At 38.2% G+C, this 14,531-nt stretch overlaps 1 protein-coding gene across 1 annotated transcript in view; it reads right to left on the minus strand.

Moving 5' to 3' along the window:
• LOC107733461 (neuralized-like protein 4) overlaps window positions 1–14,531 on the minus strand; it is a 36,571-nt gene that overhangs the window by 4,534 nt on the left and 17,506 nt on the right. Inside the window, exons 3-23 of the mRNA XM_016545077.1 lie at window positions 12,151–12,216; window positions 11,621–12,045; window positions 10,236–10,347; window positions 10,011–10,099; window positions 9,814–9,886; window positions 9,455–9,728; window positions 9,182–9,363; window positions 8,938–9,023; window positions 7,266–7,428; window positions 6,952–7,162; window positions 6,764–6,840; window positions 5,878–5,956; window positions 5,624–5,793; window positions 5,390–5,518; window positions 5,100–5,245; window positions 4,264–4,482; window positions 2,510–2,608; window positions 2,281–2,433; window positions 2,016–2,180; window positions 1,790–1,948; window positions 794–973 (exon numbers count right to left, since the gene is read on the minus strand). Coding sequence (XP_016400563.1) covers window positions 794–973; window positions 1,790–1,948; window positions 2,016–2,180; window positions 2,281–2,433; window positions 2,510–2,608; window positions 4,264–4,482; window positions 5,100–5,245; window positions 5,390–5,518; window positions 5,624–5,793; window positions 5,878–5,956; window positions 6,764–6,840; window positions 6,952–7,162; window positions 7,266–7,428; window positions 8,938–9,023; window positions 9,182–9,363; window positions 9,455–9,728; window positions 9,814–9,886; window positions 10,011–10,099; window positions 10,236–10,347; window positions 11,621–12,045; window positions 12,151–12,216 — 3,257 coding nt within the window. The remainder of the gene's footprint in view (window positions 1–793; window positions 974–1,789; window positions 1,949–2,015; window positions 2,181–2,280; window positions 2,434–2,509; window positions 2,609–4,263; window positions 4,483–5,099; window positions 5,246–5,389; window positions 5,519–5,623; window positions 5,794–5,877; window positions 5,957–6,763; window positions 6,841–6,951; window positions 7,163–7,265; window positions 7,429–8,937; window positions 9,024–9,181; window positions 9,364–9,454; window positions 9,729–9,813; window positions 9,887–10,010; window positions 10,100–10,235; window positions 10,348–11,620; window positions 12,046–12,150; window positions 12,217–14,531) is intronic.

Raw genomic sequence — 14,531 nt, forward strand, 5'->3', positions numbered from 1 at the left:
AATATATATATATATATTTTTTTTTATGGATGGGCAGGGCAAACAACGATATTGAATATTTTATAAATAATAACAGTAAAAAATGTTTAATGAAATATTTTATATAAATATAAATAAATACAAATATTTTGTGAAACTGGCAAAAAAACATTCAAATTACAAATTTTTGTGGTAGGGTCTGTGAAAATGTTGGCAGGGCAAGTAAAAATAAATTTTTAAACATTATTTAATAGTAATAAATTAAAAAATATAAATATTTTCTGTCAAGTACAAAAAGATGTTTGTAAAAACAATGCCTCAAATTCCTAATTTGTTTTAATGGGGCCTGTAAAAAATGTTGGCATGTTAAGTAAATACATTAAATATAATAACATAATATTTAATGAAAATAAATATTTTCTCACATTTACTCTCTGTCCCACGATTCCTCTCGGTCACACTTTATTTTAAGGTCCAATTCTCGCCATTAACAAACCATTAACTACGACTTGATAATCTCCTAATTTGCTGCTTATTAATAGTTAGTAAGGTAGTTGTTAAGTTTCAGTATTGGGTAGGATTAGAGATGTAGAATATAGTCATGCAGAATATGTGCTTTATAAGTACTAATAAACAGCCAATATGTTAATAATAGGCATGCTAATAAGCAACTAGTCAATAGTGAGAATTGGTCACTATATTAAAGTGTTACCTTACTCTCTCTTTTTTGTGGTGCATTCTTTGAAAATGCTAGAAGAGGAAGTTCTAAAAAAAACTTTTGATGAAGCCTAATATTACAGTCATAAGCACTGACCTGTTCACACTGGCCATAAAGGTCAATAAGGGGGTAACAGGGGCTTGGGATGTCCTGGGCTGCTACGCCCTGATCCATGCCGTTAACAAACAGATGGAGGCAACCACTGCTGTCCACCAACAGCCCCAAAATGGTCCCTTCAGGACAGGTGTCCAGGTTAGGACCATAGTTCTCACAAATCTGAGGAAATGAGAGAGAATGAAGTCAGGAACTGATACTAATACTGTAAAAATAAGAAGGACATAGGATTTTAAAAATCAGGAAAGATGGAAAGAAAAGTTCAAAACAAATGGAAAACAAACACGAAAGCAATGAAGTGAAATGAGAAAAGAAAACAAAACAAGGATGTGAAAGGGGTCACATGATGTTGCTAAAAAGAACATTATTTTGTGTATTTGGTGTAATGAAATGTGTTTATGCAGTTTAAGGTTCAAAAAACACATTTTACGCCCCTTACCATACTGTGATGCCCTGTCAGGCTGAGCGACGAGACAAAAACATTATAAACAAAAACAAAAACCCATTATAAACGAGGCATTTGTTGCATCCAGTGGGGACATAATTACGGATTATAATGACTCATATCTGAATATTTGGGTTGAACTGTTCTGGAAGTGTTGTAAATACAACTTAACCACTGATTTCTAGTTGTGTCCTCTTTTGGAAGGCCAAACAAAGTAGTTTCGCTTTCACAACGAAACACACAGCGTCACACACGGCCGGAGTGAGCGGCGGCGGGCGTGCTTGAGAATGGCGCGGCCAGCGGATTCGATGAAGGAGTGGCCGGCGGGCTTGCGGCAACCACATGTGTCGACCCCGGGCTGGACTCCGCTTCGTCCACGGTGAAAGTTGATGAAAGAATATCTCTTTGGATTTGAGACTTTAGTCTTTGCAACTTTACAGATCTTCTTTATGCACCAAGAGCTTGTAACACTCCAAAGAGAAAGGAAAAATTGAAATCGCATCATATGACCCCTTGAAGATAAGTGACATCACCTTCAACGAGTTGTGAAAAACAGAGTCTCGTTGCAGTAGCCAGACTGAGCGTTTAAGGCAGCAAGCTGTGGAAGGGAAGTTGAGGCGGTCTGGCGAATGACCAATCACACCCAGCGACAGGGAGGACGTCCATGATGGATTCAGACGGTCTATCTGAAACTGAGAAAGAACAGCTATTAGCATCACGCAGACTGTGTCTCTCACTTTCAAATACACTCACACACACCTGGAATAGCTGCTGGCGCGGCAAAGCTTGAGCTGTGACCAAAAGACCCTGGTTGTAGCTGGACACCCGGGCGGCAGTCAAGTTCTGATTGGACAGCTGGATATTTTTTCCATGATTCTCCAAAAAAGTCATGACCGTGGGAACCAGGGCAGGCTCATTCTCACACTGAGAGTTGAAAAACAAACAAACAAACAAATACCAATAAAGCTTGATATTAAAATACAGCCAATCAAGCTTCAAAACATGATCCTCTGAGGTGACACACCTCTCTGACAGGAGTGCTGTCCTGCTCTCCCTCGCTGCAGCTGTCGGGCGAGAGCGAGGGAGCTTTCACACTTTCTGAATCCTCAACTAGCGTGGAGCTGACGATGGACACGGCTGTCACCTTTCCGTACAGGTCCAAAACAGCATACACGTTCTGAAACGAAAGTGGATGAGCAGACTGTACAACTGAAAAATTGGACTTATTAACAGATATAGCAGCATACTCGTACCTTCGCCACTGCAGTGGCTGCTGGTCCCATGTCTTCTCCATCAATGAGGATGTGCATGGTGTCGTCACTGCATCTCTTCACCCCAACGCGATTTCCCACCTATAGTAGAATGGAGGTGTTGAGGCCGTGATATACTCGTTTCTCGCTTAGGGGTAAATAAGAGGTTTTATATATACCACTCTTCAGTGTGTTCATGTTTGTATTTGTGTCTGGCTCAACGGACTGAATAAAGGAAATGAACTGGAGAAGATTTCCATGTCAATGTCATGTTTCAGTTCAAAAGTGTGTACCAGCTGGAGCAAACTTTTTTTTTCTCAAATTGATGTCACAACAGTTGGTTGGTTGAAAAAAATCATTCTGAACGGGATTCCAGGGTTATAGTTTCTTTGTCATTGTTACAGCTGTGACGTGGACTTCCCTCTTCGCATAGAATTAGAACAAATATTAAAACTTTACTGTTACAGTTCTTGTCACTGGTATGAATGCAGCTGTGCTCTCTTACCGTGAGTCGATCCAGAGAGCAGCCATAGTTCTGTCTCTGTAGCACTCCGTTCCGCCTGACCTCGGAGCCGGCGAGGACCCAGGTGACCTTTGACCTGAGCTGGGTAAGCGAAGGAGAGAGGCCACTAAGAGGACAGGATGGTAGGTCAGGGGGCTGCAGGGTGGTCAAACCCACATGAAGGGAACCGGACCATCTGTCATCTACCTTGTTAATTTTCACCTAAAAGGAACAACAACAGGACCATATGTGAATAGGACACTAAAATGTCTGGTAATACTTTACAACAAGGTTCAATTTTTTCACTCATCATTTACTCACCCTTTAATAAGTTCCTTTCCTCTGTTAAACACAATAGAAGATATTTTAAAGAATGTTGGAAACAGTAGCCATTGACTTCCATAGTATAAAAAATACTACAGAAGTCAATGGTTGTTTGGTTACCAACAAACATTCTTCAAAATATCTTCTTTTGTGTTCAACAGAAGAACTCATACAGGTTTGGAAAAACTTGATGACAGAATTGAAAAAAAGAAGAAAAAGAAGAAAAATACTTCTAAAGTATTTATTAATCTTAGTTAATGTTAATTTCAACCTTTACTAATACATTATTAAAATCAAAAGTTGTATCTGTTAATATTATTTAAAGAGGAACTAACAATGAACTGTTGTATTTTTATGAACTAATGTTAACAAAATACTGTAACAAACGTATTCCCATTGTTAGTTAATGTTAGTTAAGATTTTACAAAACTAATGGGACCTTACTGTAAAGTGCTACCACATTTTTAATTTCTTTTTTTTTTTCATTTTAAATGAAAACACGTTCCACATCTCACCTCAAACACCTCGTCTGTCTTGAGCTCCTTCGCGCTAAACACAATTCCATGGGCATATCCATCGACCCTCAGCGCTTGACAACCGTCTCCTAATAACACCACATTCTTACCATGTTTGCTATGCAGGCGATGGGCAACCCCTGCCACTAGAGGGTGACAAAGACACAAAAGTAGAACAAAACATATGATCCTGTTTACAACTGGTGTTGTTGACATGAATGTTAAAATCATCAATCTTAATAAATGAATACTGCCTCAAATGCAAAAATAATGAAAAAAAATTATAATACCCGGAGAGTGTATGGGGAAGCTCTTCTCTGTGATGTTACTGGTACACAGACTGTTATCAGAACAAATATTAAAACTTTACTGTTACAGTTCTTGTCACTGGTATGAATGCAGCTGTGCTCTCTTACCGTGAGTCGATCCAGAGAGCAGCCATAGTTCTGTCTCTGTAGCACTCCGTTCCGCCTGACCTCGGAGCCGGCGAGGACCCAGGTGACCTTTGACCTGAGCTGGGTAAGCGAAGGAGAGAGGCCACTAAGAGGACAGGATGGTAGGTCAGGGGGCTGCAGGGTGGTCAAACCCACATGAAGGGAACCGGACCATCTGTCATCTACCTTGTTAATTTTCACCTAAAAGGAACAACAACAGGACCATATGTGAATAGGACACTAAAATGTCTGGTAATACTTTACAACAAGGTTCAATTTTTTCACTCATCATTTACTCACCCTTTAATAAGTTCCTTTCCTCTGTTAAACACAATAGAAGATATTTTAAAGAATGTTGGAAACAGTAGCCATTGACTTCCATAGTATAAAAAATACTACAGAAGTCAATGGTTGTTTGGTTACCAACAAACATTCTTCAAAATATCTTCTTTTGTGTTCAACAGAAGAACTCATACAGGTTTGGAAAAACTTGATGACAGAATTGAAAAAAAGAAGAAAAAGAAGAAAAATACTTCTAAAGTATTTATTAATCTTAGTTAATGTTAATTTCAACCTTTACTAATACATTATTAAAATCAAAAGTTGTATCTGTTAATATTATTTAAAGAGGAACTAACAATGAACTGTTGTATTTTTATGAACTAATGTTAACAAAATACTGTAACAAACGTATTCCCATTGTTAGTTAATGTTAGTTAAGATTTTACAAAACTAATGGGACCTTACTGTAAAGTGCTACCACATTTTTAATTTCTTTTTTTTTTTCATTTTAAATGAAAACACGTTCCACATCTCACCTCAAACACCTCGTCTGTCTTGAGCTCCTTCGCGCTAAACACAATTCCATGGGCATATCCATCGACCCTCAGCGCTTGACAACCGTCTCCTAATAACACCACATTCTTACCATGTTTGCTATGCAGGCGATGGGCAACCCCTGCCACTAGAGGGTGACAAAGACACAAAAGTAGAACAAAACATATGATCCTGTTTACAACTGGTGTTGTTGACATGAATGTTAAAATCATCAATCTTAATAAATGAATACTGCCTCAAATGCAAAAATAATGAAAAAAAATTATAATACCCGGAGAGTGTATGGGGAAGCTCTTCTCTGTGATGTTACTGGTACACAGACTGTTATCCAGTGGCCCCGATGAACTTGTAATGGACACTTGCACACACTGACCATAAAGATCGATCACAGCATATACTTCTAAAAAAAGACAGAAGAAAAGAAAGAAAAGAGGAGGGCGTTAGACATTACTAAGTTCTGAAATATCAGTGTTGCATAAGGTGAAACGGTTTTCTTGAAAATTACCTGGTGGCAGCCCGGTACAAGCTACACCCTGGTCAAGGCCGTTGATGAAGTAATGCAGGTCTCCAGTAGCTGTACGCATCATCCCAATCCTGGAGCCTGTGGTCAGAGAGTCCAAGTCACAGCCGTAGTTATTCCTCATGGTATTCCCATCCTGCATGATCGCTGTGCCACTACAGAAGAGAAAGAGCAAAGAGAGATGTAAGGTGTCAGGTCTGGCAAAGAAAGGAGTTTTAATCCATTAACCCACGGCTCACCTCAACATCCAGGTGTCATAGTCAATGTCAGTCATTGTATTAGGGAACTCCAGTTCTTCTGGTCTGATTGCGGTTACTCCTGTGAAAAATACAAACCAAAATCTGGTTCTTATTCAGGTTCCATTAAAAAACACATACACAGAACCAAGTGATTATTGGAAATAATAATATTCGGTTCCTTTAATATTCCTGGAGCCAGTATTTTTCTACCATGTTTCCTGCACTACAGCACCAACAGCTATAGCGAAATTCTTCGAAACATGACTCTTATGAACCAATAATTTTTAGTAAATCAAAGACATGCATTTTTTTTGGTAAATCAGTGGTATTTCTTAAGTGAATCAAGGCAATTTCTTTAGTGAATTAGCGGTATTTCTTTAGTAAATCAGTGGTATTTCTTTAGTGAATCAGGGGTATTTCTTTAATAAATCAGTGGTATTTCTTTAGTGAATCAGAGGTATTTCTTTTTTGAGACTTTAGTCTTTGCAACTTCAGGGATCTTATCTATGCACAATCAGCTTGTAACACTCCAAAGAGAAAGGAAAACTTGAAATCGCATCATATGACCCCTTAATAAATCAGAGGTATTTCTTTAGTGAATCAGTGGTATTTCTTTAATAAATCAGTGGTATTTCTTTAGTGAATCAGTGGTATTTCTTTAGTGAATCAGAGGTATTTCTTTAATAAATCAGGGGTATTTCTTTAGTGAATCAGATGTATTTCTTTAATGAATCAGTGGTATTTCTTTAGTGAATCAGTGGTATTTCTTTAGTGAATCAGAGGTATTTCTTTAATAAATCAGTGGTATTTCTTTAGTGAATCACAGGTATTTCTTTAGTGAATCAGAGGTATTTCTTTAGTGAATCAGTGTTTTATATAAGCTGACCTGCTTCTATTGAGCCTGACCAGCGATCCACCATTTTCTGAATTACAATTTCAAAGAGCTCTCCATCCCGAAGGCACCTGTTCAGTGGGACACACAAGCATACAATATTCATTTAATCGATGACTGATCCATCAAGATCAACCAGCATGATCTAAGCACTTAAGAGTTCATGCCAAAACAAAAGTAACCTGTTTAAAATAACAATGGCATCATTAAACTCGCTGCGGCAGTTCTGCCTGAGCGCCGTTCGGCCACCGTTGGTGATGACTGCGTTTGTGCCGTGCAGCTGATGAAAGCGCAAGTCATTAGCAGCTGTAGCTCCTGAAACTGAACATGGGCTACCAGGAGACATGGCAGTAGGGCCCTCAGAGCTGTCATCAGGCAAGGGAGGGAGGTCAGCTATAACAGGGAGAAAGAGATTTTTAAAAGTCTCCTGAGTACTTCAGGCCAGGGTGTGTACCATCTTATCCACCCCTTTCTACTCTCTCCTTATTGCTCTCACCCATATCATCCATGATGGTGGCCTGGGCAGCCTGTCCATACAGGTCTACCACTGCATACACGCTGGGCGGAACATTCCAGGCCGCAGGGCCTTGAGGCACTCCGTTCACAAAGAAATGCAAACTTCCATCCTCCTTTCGGACAACTCCCACTGTATCTCCAGCCTGTAAACATTCACATGAGGCACATGAACATAAAACCAGCTAAACCAGGATATGTTCCTAAAAATCAGCTCTTATATAAAAGTCTCAATTCACCCTGGTGACAGTTCTGTGTGTCAAAAAGATCTTTAAAAAATCACTCAGAAGAGCTTGAAATTTAAAGGGATAGTTCACCCAAAAATGAAAATTATGTCATTAATTATTCACCCTCATGTCATTCCAAACCCGTAAGACCTCTGTTCATCTTTGGAACACCAAATGAAGATATTTTTGATGAAATCCGAGAGCTTTCTGACCCTGCATAGGCAGCAACGTAACTGACACCTTCAAGGCCCAGAACGGTAGTAAGGATATCGTTAAAATAGTCCATGTGACATCAGTGGTTCAAGCGTAATTTTATGAAGCTACGAAAATACTCTTTGTGCGAAAAGGAAACAAAAATAAAGACTTTATTCAACAATTCGTCTCTTCCGTGTCAGTCTTCGATGCGTGTTCACGAGAGTACCACAACCCACTATGTTCTGACGTAGAACACGCATGCACTGCGCCTTGTTTACAAGCAGAAAGTATACGCATGCTTCGTGGTACTGTCTTGAACGTGCGTCAAATCTGACACGGAAAAGATGAAACTGTTGAATAAAAGTCGTTATTTTTGTTTTATTTGTGCACAAAAAGTATTCTCGTTGCTTCATAAAATTAAGGTTGAACCACTGATGTCATATGGACTATTTTGATGTCCCTTACGATGTCTTTGCTACCTTTCTGGGCATTGAATGTGGTAGTTGTGTTGCTGCCTATGGAGGATCAGAAAGCTCTTGGATTTCATGAAAAATATCTTAATTTGTGTTCTGAAGATGAGCGAAGGTCTTACGGGTTTGGAACGACATGAGTGTGAATAATTAATGACAGAATTTTCGATTTTGGGTGTACTATCCCTTTAAGACACAATTTGGTTTACTTTAACCAACATGGCTCCAGTTAACTTTTTTTAGGTGGAGCTTGACAGATGTGGTCACTAGTGAAGAATTTTTTATTGAAACACCAAAACTGACTTTGGTATGCCATGTCGGGTGTTGTGTTCAAAGGTGATAAATAGTAAAGTTCTTTGTCAATGAGCTGCCTCTCGATATTTTAGCTGTACAAATTTGACATTTTGCTAATCTAGGATTCATTTTTGATTCCGGTGCATTCACACTGCTGGCATGATTACTGGCTGTTGCTTATCCATGTTGTGTATTTAAAATACACTTTGACTAAGACACAACTGTTTCAGTCAATGATTTTACCGCTTCAAAATTATTGGGGCCAAAACCAAAAATTTCACTTTCTTCTGTTTCGGCCAAATGTCTTCAGTTGCCAAAATTTCAGTGCATCACTAGTAGTCACTATGAATATGTTGGATAAAAGCTATGTGAAGGTTTTTCCAAAATTCTCCTTTTCTGTTTACAATACCGATTTGGAATGACACTTGAAAATTGACATAAAATGTTTAAGCCAGGCTGCAAAACTCACTTTTAGACGGTCCAAGTTGTGCCCGTATTCATCAAGAATTGTAGTTCCGTTGTGCATGACACCATTTCCTGTCATCATCCAGGTTCCTGTGTAGATATCGGTGCATTAGATTAGCCATCTACCAACACTCATGCATTTTACATTTGACGCTACAGGTAACATGGCCTTGACTCATGGACACTTTAATCAGTCAGCTAAGCTTTCAGTTGTGACCTGTGGCTGTAACTGTGTGGCAGCATTTTACCTGAGCGCAGGTTGGTCATGGTTGACGGCAGCTGAAGATAGGTGGGGTTATGAGTCGTCACGCCAATCTCTATAGAGCCCGCCCATTTGTCCACCATTTTGTCGATGCGCACCTGGAAAACCTCATTGGAGTGCAGTGGACGATTGCTAAGCACAACGCCATGGTTGAAGTCATCCGTCGCACTGTGCCATAGAATAAGATTTCATTGAACTGCCCCATGATGCAGTAGCCCTATTAATGCAGTAAGTAGATTTTTAGATTAAATGAACTCACTGAGGCCGTAAAGCAGTGCGGCCATCGCTGATGATTGCAGCCTTCTGCCCACAGTTTAGATGGAATAGCAAGCGGTCTGGGACATCAGGCTCAGGGGTCAATGAGAGAGCAGGCCGAGGCCGGCCCACGTCAGGTGACAGTGCCCTCATGATTGCATTGTTGCGGCGTAAACGGTCACTGTGGTTATGGTTGTGGACGATGGTGACTTTTACTGCCATGCCATAGAGATCCACCACTCCATACACTACACCAGGGGTCTGATTGGCTGCAACCCCTATGACATCATTTCGGAAAAGTATTTTAGAACAATCCGAATTGTGCGTGAATTTTTTATCACTGAGATCTGAAATTACTCTCACCCTGGTCAATGCCATTAATGTAGAAGTGCAGAGCTCCAGTGGCTTTCCTCATCAGCCCTATGTGATCTCCCTCCTATAAATAACAAAAGCATAAAAACGTTTTATAAGCATGTTGTGTATAAATAAACAAAGGGAATCACCTTGAGTATTAAGACTACATGAGATAATCATAAGACTCACAGATGCTGCCAACTTACCTGGAGTTCATCCAGGCTGAATTCACAGTATTCCCGACGAGTCCCCTTCCCATTGGTTAAAATCCCACAGCCACTCATCATGATTGTGCCTTAAAAACAAGAAGAATGTAATGAACACTATGATTTAGTTATATCAAATACACATGTGCCTGCTATGTATATTGTAATGATTCTGTGAGAAATGAGGATCTATTTGATTATATCACAGAATAACAAAGAGGCTACCTGAACGTAAATTGGTCATTGTTGCAGGGTAGTCAAGATTATTTGGGTTGTGGGTTGTCACTCCAATCTCAATGGAACCAGACCATTTGTCCACGAGTTTGTCAATGCGAATCTGAAACAGACAAGTGCAGCGATATAATCAGAGGTGTAAAGTCAGCCAAAAATTGTACTTTTACTATATTTTTCAATTTGTTTTGTATAAATGTTGTATAATTATTCTGAGCATCATAATATTATTAATTAGTTGTATTATGTTTGTACTTTAAATAAATAATTTTTTTAAAATACTCCTTACCGCCAAAAATTTTTTGGCAGAAAATTGGAATTAAAAGGATTATTATTATATGAATAAAATTAAGCTCAATGCTATTTTAATTAGTAAATCTCTTCAGGCAAGTTAAAAAGCAAAAAAAAAAAAAAACTTTTATATTTAAATTATTAACACTAAATTAAGAATGTTAAGATTTTTTTTGTTTTTGAAAGTCTCTTATGCTCACCATGGCTGCATTTATTTGATTAAAATATGCAATTTAGTGAAATATTATTACAACTTTAAAAAAGCAGTTTTCTATTAATATATTAACATAAATAAAAATGTAATTTATTCAAGTAATAACAAATGTAATATTATTCTAATATGCTGATTTGGCACTTAAGAAACATTTTTTTATTACTATCAATGTTATATATACGTATACAGGGATTGAAATTAACTTTTTCACTCACCAGCCAATTTGGCTACTAAATTTTTTAAGTTACCGGCCATTCATAACTTCCACTAGCCCAAAAAAATAAAAATAAAACTTTAACCAACAGCTTGAGGCTGTCTACACTGGGCGTGACAAAGCGACCGTTGCAAATCGTTTTGTGTCAGTACTAGGGGTGTGCGATATTGACAAAAAAATAATATCTCAATATTTTCTGGAATTTTATATCGATAAAGATAATTAGACAATATTTTGCTAAGTGTGTTATTGTGCTGATATAAGGATAACCGTGGACAGCTGACTCCTAACGTTTTTAATATATATTTCTTTTTTTTTTTATTATATTATATTTATGTTGTTTTTATTATGATAGGACAGTATTAAGACAGGAAGCGAAGTGGGAGAGAGGGGGGGTGCGATCAGGAAAGGTCTGCGAGCCTGGACTCAACCCGGGACGCACTGGCGCTATATGTTGGCGCTGCTGACATGCATCATATTTTTTTCAGGATTCTTTGATGAATATAAAGTTACTAAGAACAGAATTTATTTCAAACAGAAATATTTTGTGAGATTATAAATGTCTTTACTTTCAATTTTGATCAATGTATCCCAGCTAAATAAGAATATTAATCTCTAAAAAATAAAAAATAAAATTAAAAAAAAAAAAAAACTATATACCTCAAACATTTCGTTGTTTCTGAGTGGTCGATTGGTCATGACGACTCCGTTATTGAACTCATCCAGCGGTCTCCTCCTTTCTCCTGTCTTATTGTTGTTGCTTAGTTTGATCAGCGTGCCACACTTCTCATGGAACAGCAGCGCGTCATTGGTTGTCATGCTGCCAGCGGCCACCCCCAGTCCCGCCACCCCACCAGAGCTCCCCGCTGGGCTGCTATTGCTGCTACTGCCTCCACCTGTCCCTCCGCCACCAATGCCACTGTCACTTCCTGTTCCTCGGCCTCCACCACTACTTCCTGTGCCGCCCCTCGAGGAGTCAGAGCCTCCCCCTCCCACCCCCAAGTCCTGTCCACCCTCATCCTCAGAACGATACAGAGAGACAATGGCATTGTTGAACACATCAAATAACTGATGCTCAGTCAAAACTGTGAGGAAAAAAAGTGGAAAAAGAGCAAAAGATAAAGAAAACAACAATGACATTCCAGATTTACAATGATAAATAACCGAGGCTGGTTTTAAAAGTGACGTACCACTATCAGGCTCAAAGTTGTTTGGAAATTTGTCGGGCCGACTGTGCGCCCTTGACACCTCAGGCACTGATGAGAAAACAAAACAGTAAACATTTGTTCATTACAATTGGACCAAAGATATATTAAGAGTGTACTTGATAAAGCAAAGAAACAATCTTTTAAAAATCTAGTTAAAAAGTAAAACCCAACAAAATTCTTAGACAAATACTGTTTGTATTCATGGTTTTCTAAGCATTTTTAAGAAATTTTCAATCGAATGAATGATAAAAATATCATGTGGTATAACTAGGGCTGGGCAATTTGGCCAAAAATTAAAATCTCGATTTATTCAGAACGTTTGACCAATTCTCGATTTTTTTACAATTTTTAACTAGTCAACTTGAAAATGTAACTACAACATGATTCAAGTAACTTTTTCTTTATTATCCCTCTATTTAAAGAAAATTCTATTCCAAGTGCACCACACATGAAGTTGTCAACATGATGTAAATGTTAAACAAATCACTTAAGTATCTTTGCAGAAAAGATGCGTGAACTACAATCGGCCGATAATATCGGCTAAACGATATATCGGTCGGGCTCTAGACTGAAGGTATAATACCAGTAGACTATTATTAACTATAAATGTTCTATAAAAACAACAGCAGCTTTCAGCCTGTCACCATAATGCAAACATGAAATATCAGACATTTTAGTTTTTTTTATTCGATTACGCTTAGGGTGACCCATACGTCCTCTTTTCCCCGGACATGTCCTCTTTTTGGACCTACAAAAATGCGTCTGGGCGGGATTTCTTAATTGCCCAAAATGTCCGGGATTCGGCTGTTTTCTTAATCCCGCTCCCGCTGAATTTCTGACCATTGCCGCCTGCCTCCGCAACATGTGTCTTGCTCCCGCGATTTTCGTGCCCACTCCTTTAACCCCTGAGGCCATTTTTGCCTCACTGAAGTTGATGTTTTTTCTGAGTGACATACACAAACATAATGACTCTTAACTCAAAGACTGTAGCAAGGAGAGTCAAAAGGTTGGTATCGTTTGATAGAAAACTTTCTGTACTTTTTTTTACAGTGTAGTAAAGTACAGTACAGTTTATTTAATTTGGACATTCTCCTGCTGAGAAATAGCTGATAAAAATGTAAGATAAATTTGAGTGCTCAAGAGAAATTTTTCATATCTATCTTATTTGACATTCAATATCTCAGGACAGAAATAAGGTAGGAGGAAAATTATTTTTTGATGATGTTCCCCAGCATATGTTAGCTGTACCTGTTTCAAATTTTGTGGTGCATAAAGTATAGCATAAAGTATCCAAAAGTTACAGTATTTTGTAACAAAACAGGCCTTTTTGTTTAGCTCTTGACTCCTTGAAGGAATTTTAAAAACTGTTGTTTTCTGAGTGCCATACACAAAAATAATGACTCATAACTCCAGGACCGTAGCAAGGAGAGTCAAAAGGTAGGAATCGTCCGATAAATATTTTTATATATTTTTATATGGGGGAAAAAATCTTTGCATTTGAATATTCTCATGCTGAGAAATAGGTGATAAAATGTAAGAAAAATTAGTGTGGTCAAGGGAAATTTTTCATACCATTCTTATTTGATGTTCAATATCTCATGAAAGAAATAAGGTAGGAGAAATTTTTTTTGGTGATGTTCCCCAACATGTGTGCTGTAGGTGAATTCAATTTTGTGGTGATATCATTAAGTAATCAAACGTTACAGCTTTTGGAACCAAGGTAGCCCTTCTCTTAGCCCTTTACAGTTTTGAAATTGTTGTTTTGAATTTGAAGTAATGCCTCACTCAAGTTTAGTCAAAGCCCCAAAAAATTATACTTGTTTTATTCTACTCGATGAGACCTTTCAAATGACATATGACACATAACTATCTGAGCTGTATGATGTTTCTGACATATTAGAGTACATGGCACAAAAACATGGCTGTTTTTCTTTGGAGCGCCTCAGTGCACCTGTCTGCTTTCATGTGTTACAGCTCTATGAACGAAATCTTTCGATCTGATCGAAAGTCTGATCGTTTTTCGAGATCTATGCATGTTTGGTGAAGTTACGAACTAAAACGCCACAGAACTGCAACCTCTGATTTTTTTGCTAAGCTACATGACCTAATTCTTTTCTATGTGTTATAGCTTTATGAGAGATATTTTTATATCTGAGCGATGGATTGAGTGAGTTTGGGCTCTTTTTAATCGGGAGAATTTTCTGCAAATAATGACGTGTCCTTTTCTATGATATATGCATGTTTCAATCTGCTCTAAATAATGGTGATCTGATCATGTTTTATGAAGTTACAAGTAAAATGGTGACATCAATATATTATTTTCATATGGGTCTGGGGGTGACTTCTTGTACAAAAACTCGCTC

This window comes from Sinocyclocheilus rhinocerous, unplaced genomic scaffold, assembly GCF_001515625.1.
Source record: "Sinocyclocheilus rhinocerous isolate Xijiao unplaced genomic scaffold, SAMN03320098_v1.1 scaffold2385, whole genome shotgun sequence".
NCBI lineage: Eukaryota > Metazoa > Chordata > Actinopteri > Cypriniformes > Cyprinidae > Sinocyclocheilus > Sinocyclocheilus rhinocerous.